Genomic DNA, 9,157 nt, shown 5'->3' with positions numbered 1-9,157 from the left:
CCCACGCGCGCGGCGGGGGATGGCACGTTGGAGAGGGGGCGGGGCTGGCAGGCCGCCCGAGGGGGGCGAGCAGGGCCTGAGTCCGCGCGCGCGCACGCCGGCTGCCGGGCGACGCCGCCGGGAGCGAGCACGCGCTGACGTCCGTGCCGCTCGCCCAATGAGAGGAGGCCTGGAGGAGGCGCCGTTCCCGCCCTCCCCGCCCCTGCCGCCGCCACACAGGTTGCCCTCGGGAGCCTCTGAGGAGGCGCGGGCCGCCGCAGGCTCCCGCGAGGCAGCGACCCGACCCGAGCGGCCGTTCGAGGCCCAGGCCGCCACTCGCCTCTCCCTCACCGCCCGATGTCCTCAAGATGGAGGCAGCGGGGGCGGCGGCGTGAAGAAAGCCGTGCTGTGGGCGCGGGGGCCCCGGCGGCCCGGGCGGCGGCCGTGGCGGGATGGGGTTGCTGCTCATGATCCTGGCGTCGGCCGTGCTGGGTTCCTTCCTCACGCTGCTCGCCCAGTTCCTGCTGCTGTACCGCAGGCAGCCCGAGCCGCCGGCGGACGAGGCAGCGCGCGCGGGCGACGGCTTCCGGTACACGAAGCCGGTGCCCGGCCTGCCCCTCAGGGAGTACCTGTATGGCGGCGGCGGGGCTGAGGAGCCCGCCGGGGGCTCGGCGGAGGGCGCCGCCACCCCGACCTCGGCCCCCGAGCCCCCCGCCCCGCCCACGCGGGAGACCTGCTACTTCCTCAACGCCATCGTCCTGTTCCTGTTCCGGGAGCTGCGGGACACCGCGCTGACCCGCCGCTGGGTCACCAAGAAGATCAAGGTGGAGTTCGAGGAGCTGCTGCAGACCAAGACGGCCGGGCGCCTGCTGGAGGGGCTGAGCCTGCGGGACGTGTTCCTGGGCGACACGGTGCCCTTCATCAAGACCATCCGCCTCGTGCGGCCCGTCGTGCCCTCGGCCGGCGGGGAGCCCGACGGCCCCGAGGGCGAGACCCTGCCCGCCGCCTGCCCGGAGGAGCTGGCCTTCGAGGCGGAGGTGGAGTACAACGGGGGCTTCCACCTGGCCATCGACGTGGACCTGGTCTTCGGCAAGTCCGCCTACCTCTTCGTCAAGCTGTCCCGGGTGGCGGGCAGGCTGCGCTTCGTCCTCACCCGCGTGCCCTTCACCCACTGGTTCTTCTCCTTCGTGGAGGACCCGCTCATCGACTTCGAGGTGCGCTCCCAGTTCGAAGGGCGGCCCATGCCGCAGCTCACCTCCATCATCGTCAACCAGCTCAAGAAAGTCATCAAGCGCAAGCACACGCTGCCCAGTTACAAGATCAGGTGAGAGGGGGCCGGGCGATGGGGTCCACGGCGGCGGGGCCCCCGCTGCGCGAGGAGCAGAGGCTCGTTATCCCCGCAACCCCTGCGTCCTACCCTGCACGGGCTTTAGGTAAAGAAAGGCAAGCTGTGGGTGCTTTGCTCCCCCACGGCCCTGATGGAGACCTTTGCGTGTGCTCCTGGGCTCCGAGCTGGTTCCCTGGGTGGACGTGGTGCCCAAGAAGCGTGTGGATAACGGAAGGGTGGCCCTGTCCTCATGCAAAGTCGCTTCTGCGGAGTCACTTCTGGGACCGTTAGGCTCGCCCTGTGTGTGGTTGCTGCATGCAGAGTAGCCGCCGTGTCGCTGACTGCAGCATCACCCCGGCCACATTAGGAAATTGTTCCCGGACACAGTACGGTGTGAAGGATGAGCTCATAGCCCCAGTGTGTGCTGTTGTGCCACAGCGAGCCCCTTTTGTTTTGACACTGTGGCCACTCTAAGGGCAGAGGTAGTCGTGATTGCAAAGGAGTACTTTTTGCAGCGAATTGGCAAGACGTGGGAGCCTGTACCTAGAGTGCTTTTCTGTACGTTTTAAATTGTCATCTGCTCCCTGGGGGAAGTTTCTGTAGCATAGATAACAGACTTGGACCATCAAGTGTCTGCTTTCTATGACTGTAAGCTTCTCACTCAGTACTTGAAAGTCATCCCGCACATAGTATTTAATGGCAGGTAGTAACTTTAATATTTTAAAGCCCTCCTGCATCTGATGGCTTAATTTTATATAATATATTTTTTAATATTTGGGTTTTCTTTTACTACCACAGAAGAAATGGAAAGAGAAGTTTTGTAGAGCTAGAAGCTTCTTCTGCCTTGATCTGGGAAGTCTTGTTAGATAGAGTGGAAGGGGTTATATGTGATTCTTATAAAACAACTAAATTTTCAATTTCTGTTTTTGTCCTCCGTTAATTTTGTATAGCTCACAGAATGTTTGAGCCTTTTGGGTGTTTTCCTTTATTATAAGCTTATGTCCATCGTATATTAGTCTTTATCTAATACCCTTTCGTGGACGTTAATTATTTGTCCTTCACTCGTTTTCTTTTTTGTTGTTTTTTGTTTTTTTGGTTTTTTGGTTTTTTTTTTCCGGTACCAGACTCGAACTCACGACCTTGCCCTTGCCAGGCAGGCACTGTGCCGCTGCGCTAAATCCCCAGCCCCTCAAGTCACTCGTTTTCTTCCACAGTCTCAAGCAAGATAATCCAGAAATATTGAGAACTTGGACTGGATTATTGATTTATATGTGTGCCAGATGTACTTTACTAATTGTTTTCTTCAGGCTAATAGCAAAGTGACAGCCTAAAACTTTTGAGAGGCAGAGGAAACAATATGATGAAAATATTCCTATAGATTTCTAGAGGATGGTGAACTGGGTTTGCTTTATGGTTCTGTGATATAGTACTTTTTGAAACCTACTTTTGAGGAGTATAAAGTGAGTAAATTGTAAATTCTTGTGTTTAAGCAGGGAGATGTTTATTTATGGCAGTGTATTGCTAAGAAAGTCATGAGAAAAAGTTACTAAGTTATAATCTGTCCCAACTTGAATAGCTTTCAAGTAATAAAATATGACTAGATTATTATTATTATTATTATTTGGGGATTATTTTCAGAATAGTCAGTGGCAGTGGGGTTGCGTGTCGTTTTGACTTTTTCTTTTTCATGGAGATTTGGATATTCAGTTAAATCTGAAAGATTTTATAAGATTTTATGAGTTAAGAAGCCATTCAGAAGTTCATTATTTTGAATAAATCTGTAACCTTTATTTAAAGTGTGGCAAAACTGCTTTTCACTTACCATTCTATATAAATCTTCAGTATTAAATGACAACCTCCAAAAATGTACACATCTGTGCTCTTCATATTAGAGGGCATCTCACTGGTCAATCAGAAAATACTATACTGAACATGTCATTCAACCTATTAGGTAAGGCTTTGATACTAAACAGAGATAGACAACCTCATCCCTCATGGAGCTTAAAGTCCAGTGAAAACTAAATTACTTAAGAAGATTTACACTAGAGTAGGATTGATGGAGTTGAAGTAACTAGGAAGCTAATTTTAGCTCAGTAAAAGAAAAATAGAAGTGTGGGGATGAAAAAAGGTGCCTCAGGAAGTGTTGACTTTTCATGTCTCTGTAGCTGCTCTGCCAGAAGTGCTTTAAACTGGTGGTGATGTGCACCTGACTCAGTTTCGACATAGGAGAATGAATTGCAGTACATTGAAGATATATCACAATTCTCATAATGAGAATTAAGATAGATGGATTCCATTTTATGGATGAAGGAATAGAGCTCAGATAGTTGAATAACTTGCTTAAAGCCACACATGTGTCAACTAGTGAAACCCAGCTGTGATAAAGTCAGGCTTCCTTTTAAACAGAATTACACTGCATTGTTTCTAAGAGTTTTTTCTTAAAGTGTGTTATCAGTATAATATATGTAGGATATCTTTCCAAATTAAACTAGAACTCTGTAGGATATATTTTCAAATTAAACTAAAACCTGAGTAGAGGTGCCTATAAAGCTTTTTTCCCCCTTAAATCGGAAATTTTGAGGGGATTCTTTTACAGTTAAATTATCAGGTTAAAGCCTTTGGGTACTGATCCACATAGAATTTCTTTTTTAATCCAACAGATTGTGTTTCCAAATAGGTCTTGCGAGTTAATCCTAAATGGTCATCTAATCTTCTTGGTAGAGCTAAGACAAAGAAAATTGTATTGAGTCTTGGGTCCTTTGGCACTTTGAATCATTACATAACAAATATATCTTGCCAGTTAACATTGTTGTCACTACTTCTCCCTTTATTCATTTTTCCTTTTTCATATTGCTAAAGTGAAGTGGACTATTGGGGACTACAGGTTCCTGGTGTTTCACCTAGAGATACTAAGTAACTCAAGTGGTTGCTTCTTTTTTTTTTTTTTTTTTTTTGGTTTTTCTCCGGTACCGGGAACCGAACTCACGACCTTGCACTTGCCAGGCAGGCGCTTTTGCCGCTGAGCTAAGTCCCCAGCCCCAGTGGTTGCTTCTTAAAGATACTTCATTTTACCCAGTTAAACATTGGGTAGCATTATCTTTGTAAAAAAAATTGAATAAATAAATAAAAATGAATATATACAACATCTTTCTAAAAATTTTAATATGTGGAAAATGTGTCTGCTATTTTATTGAGGTTAGGAGTTTCCTGATTCAACCATCTGATTGTTGTGTTGTTTTTCTTAAAACATAGGCTCTAAAATAGTATGTCAGAGTATTTTTAAAAACCCTCGAATTCATCTTCAAAAGATCAAGATTACCACTGATGCGCTTTTCTTTATTTTAATTTTTATTAGTACATATTTATAAGAATGTAATGATTACATTCATCATGAGGAGTTTGATACATGTACATAACTTTCTTTTTAGGTCCTGTTGCAGTTTGTGTCTAGATGTGCCCCCCAAAGCTTCATGTAGTCATGGGGCAGGCTTCTAGAGTTTATGATTGATTCATGGTCCAATGTTGGGATTATGGGTGTGTGTGCTGCACCCACCTTAGGGTGGGTAGCCTGCATACAATTTAAGGGAGGTTTCCTCTCTGCTGCGCTCCTCCCTTTTTGCTCTGGTTGCTTTTGTTGTTTTCCACTGCCATGGATTGTTGCCCTCTGTCATGTGCCCCTCTGCCTTGGAGCCAGCCAAGTATGGTCTGAAAGCTATACGAACTATGAGCTCAAGAAACCTTTTCCTTCCTTAATTTTGGGCCTCGGGTGTTTTGTCTCAGCAACAACAGAAAAGTAACCAAGACATGTCTCCTCCCCTCCCCTATCTTTTGATTGATCTTCTTCTCATTTGCAAAAGATTATCTCCTTGTTTCCTATTATCTTTTATTTTTCTTTTTTATTCATACATTGGGTTTCTCATGTAAGGAAAACCATGAGATAGTGATGTTTGTGTGTCATTCATTTCACTTTATCATTTCAAGGTGTATCCATTTTCTTCACAAATGACTCGTTTATCCTTCTTTCTAGCAGAATAGTACTCCATTGTGTGTAAATACCACATTGTCTATCCATTCATCTGTTGATAGACATATATAGGCTGCTTCCAAGATTTATGAGTTATGCTACCATAAACGTGGTTATGCATGATTACTGTAATGTTATGTCTTTAGGGAAATACCTAGAAAAAATAGCTGAGTCAAATGGAATTTTCTAGTTTTAGTTTTTGAGGAATTTCCATCTGATTTCCATGGTGATCATACTAGTTTATGTTCCCACCAACAACATAGAACGTTTTTTTTTCCTCTTAGCCTTGCCAGGATTTGTTATTATCTGATTTCTTAGTGTAGCCATTCTTTGTGATGGCCATTCTTTGTGGAGTAAGAGAGAACCTCAGTGTTGTTTTAGTTTGCATTTCTTTAATGGCCAGAAATGTTGAACAGTTTTTTCATATATTTATTGGCAATTTATACTTCTTTTGAAAGGTGTCTGTTCATTTTAGGTCCCTATTTTTGATTGGGTAGGAGTAATTTTTTTTTAGTTCTTTAGACATTCTAGATATTAGTCCTCTGTCTGAGGAATAGCTGGCAATTTTTTTTCCCATTCTGTACATTGCCTCTTTATTTTGTTGGTTGTTTCCTTTGCTGTGCAGAAGTTTTTTAATTTGATATGATCCCATTTATTGATTCTTTTGATGTTACTTCTTGTGCAGTTGGGGTTCTGTTCAGAAAGTCTTTGCCTATGCCTGTGTCTTCAAGAGTTTTATCTATTTTATCTTCCAGCAAATTATGTGCTTCAGTTTTAATGTTTACATCTTTGATCTATTTTGATTTTAGTTTAGTTCATGAGAGATAATGGATCAGCTTCAGTCTTCTGTATATGGAGAGACAATTTTTCTAGCACCATTTGCTAAAGAGGCTTTCCTCCAGTGTGTTTTTGGCTCCTTTGTCAAAGATTAGATGACTGAATATGCCGGGGTTGTTTCTACATCCTCTTTTCTGTTCCATTAATCCACTTGTCTGTTTTTGTGACTGTAGCTTTATAAGATAGCTTGAAATTTGGGATTGTGATGTGTCTTGCTTTGTTCTTGTTGCCCAAGGTTGCTTTTGCTATCCTGGTCTCTTCATGTTCCATATAAACTGTAGGACTGTTTTCTCTAGCTTTGTAAGAAATGCTTTGATTGAATTCATTAAATCTATGTGTCAGTTTTGAAAGTAGGGCCATTTTGACAATATTGGTTCTGCCTATCAAGGAACAGGGGATATCTTCCCATTTTCTGATGTCTTTTTTTGATTTTTTTTTTTTTTTAAGAGTACTGTAGTTTTCATTGTAGAGGTTTTTCATTTCTTTGGTTAATTTCTAATTATTTCATTTTTCTAGATGTTACTGTGAATGATACTGTTTTCCTAGTTTCTTGGCGATTTCATTATTGGTGTACAGGAATGCTATTGATTTTTGTATTGACTTTGTGTCCTGCTGTATTTTTTAATTTGGTTAACTCAAGAAGTCTTTTGGTGGAATTTCTTTGGGTCTTCTATTTAAAGGATCATGTCATCTGCAAATATGTGTATGTATCTCTTATATTTCTTCCTATATGTATCTCTTTTATTTCTTTCTCTTGCCCGGTTGCTCTGACTAATGTTTTGAATACTGTATTAGACAGAAGTGATGATAGTGGACATTCCTATCTTGTTCCTAATTGTAGAGGAAAAGCCTTTCAGTGTTTTCTCTTAGTATGTAGAGAATTTCTCTTTAAGGTGAAATCTGAGGAATAACCCTCAAGTGGGGAGGGCTGGCTGTTTCGGGACTAGGAGTCATGCATATTAGATTCTTACTGATGTTTCTGTTCCTGAAGTAGTCTTGCCCTGTAGCTAGCACTGGTTGCATACTGGAAGAGCACATTCAGTTTGCAGGTACTTTTTGTTTGACCTGTACTGTTTTTGTGTTGCTCCTTAATTCCCAACAATAATAAATAGAAGCATTCACATAATTTGATTTTCTGACTTTTGTCAGGAAAAAAATCAGAATATCTTGTAGTTTCACCCCTGTACAGTAGTCTTTATAACAACAAAAGAATGTAAAGAACTGTAGTTGCAGCTTTGGTAGCTAAAACTTGGTGTATAAGCTCCCACAGGTAGTTTATAGTCCCTGCTTTACTTGCCCGGTTTGACTGCTGGTACTTGCCTGGCCTAGAGTCATAAGAATTTGAGACTTACTTGATGGGAACACCTAATAGCTAGATAGGACAGAGCGATCATTTTTACTCCTCATTAAACACTATATCTTTGAAGGGACTTTCATTGAGAAATTTTATTTTTAAAAACAAGTCTATATAATGGTGAATTCTAAAAAGTTACTCTGCCAGGAAAAAAAAAATCCCTTGAAATAGTTCCACTTCCCTGACATGTACATAATAAATAAGTGTAGGTGGTGGCTACTGTTCATGCATTTGGTGGATATTTTGCTTTAGTGGGATAGATCATTAACTGTGTAAGCATTTACTTCTTGACCTACTAAATGCATCTGTTTACTCACTCTAAAATTGAGTTTAAGGAATATGAAACCAAGGTAAGTCTTCACTTTGTAGTTTTATTAGATGTTTTCTGAGCATGACTATTTTTGTTGTAACTGATCATCTTTTATTCCTGAAAAACATTCTGAAAAGTATTTGTGAAAATTTTTCAAATATCTTTAGTGATTGGAGAGCAAGGAATATAACTATCTTCATCTGGGATGGAGGACAGGCTGGTAACATCATTTTATTAATCTGTATGCCTTTAATTTCAGAGAACGAAATTAGGTATAGTCTGGAAAGCCATATACTCTCTGTAATATGATTTGTACATAATTTATTTCTCCTTTGGTCTTCTGAGATGAGGAAGAAAAGTTTATTCTTAATATTAATTATAGCATTTAATTTTACTTATTTTGGATAGAGATGATTGTAAGTAATCCATTTAGTATGCCAAGAAGTAAATGCTTATATAGTTAACGATCTATCCCATGACACAAAAATCCACTAAATTCTCCAAAGTTTTCAGAGTAAATTCACTGCAAGCTGACAAAATCATTTGTGAAGTTAATATATTTATTCACTCACGTTCATACTTTTTTCTGTTTATAGAAAACTTTTAAAAAGTGTTTTAGGTTGGAAAAATACTTAGCTACCAAAATTCTCTAATGATTATAATAATTATAATTTTACTGATGTGAGTAGGAAATGTAACCAACCTTTGATACTTTGAGATACTGGAAATGACAGTGTATTATTCTAGCTATTGTGAAGTAATGAGGTAATGTAGCTAATTTTTAATCTAGGGTATTTTTTCTTACACTGTTGCCCAGAGGAAATCTATTTCTATATCTCGTATATATGGGATTGCAAAATCATTTTCTTAGAGATCAATTATGAAGTTATTTAGAACACATTTTTAGTGAGTGCTTACTGTACACTATCAGTATGGTGGGCAGGGTATGGATGATAAAAATCATTATAAAGTAGTCCATGCTGCATGCTGCTTAGTTTTCTGAAGAAAACAAAGAATCATTAAAGTCATAATGACTTTTGGATATACATTGGTCCCTCAGTTAATGAATTTGATTTTTTTCCATGATTCTGGTCATAGAATTCATTCTACCATTCTAGTTACAACCTAATCCTGGAACAAATTCTGCAATCAGAATGATGGAAGGAACTAAATTCGTGAACTGAGGCACAATTGTGTTTTAAGAAGTTCAGTTTTATCAGAAAAGAAAATGGGAGAAATCAATTATCTCTGCTAAGACAATCAGTTGATTACTTTATTGTGGTATACAGTATTTGTAGAAAAAAAACATACTATATAGTTCAGTAT

At 41.4% G+C, this 9,157-nt stretch overlaps 1 protein-coding gene across 2 annotated transcripts in view; it reads left to right on the top strand.

The window, feature by feature from the left end:
- Positions 1 to 331: 331 nt before the first annotated feature.
- The window catches only part of Pdzd8 (PDZ domain containing 8), an 80,380-nt gene continuing 71,554 nt past the window's right edge, over positions 332 to 9,157 (top strand). For both annotated transcript variants that reach the window (XM_005387874.2, XM_005387873.2), the window contains exon 1: positions 332 to 1,303. In XM_005387874.2, the coding sequence (XP_005387931.1) occupies positions 432 to 1,303 (872 nt within the window). In that variant the 5' untranslated portion in view covers positions 332 to 431. The remainder of the gene's footprint in view (positions 1,304 to 9,157) is intronic.

The sequence above is a fragment of the Chinchilla lanigera genome, unplaced genomic scaffold, assembly GCF_000276665.1.
Source record: "Chinchilla lanigera isolate Chin_1 unplaced genomic scaffold, ChiLan1.0 scaffold00030, whole genome shotgun sequence".
Classification (NCBI taxonomy): Eukaryota; Metazoa; Chordata; class Mammalia; order Rodentia; family Chinchillidae; genus Chinchilla; species Chinchilla lanigera.
This window is presented reverse-complemented; position numbering and strand designations above follow the sequence as displayed.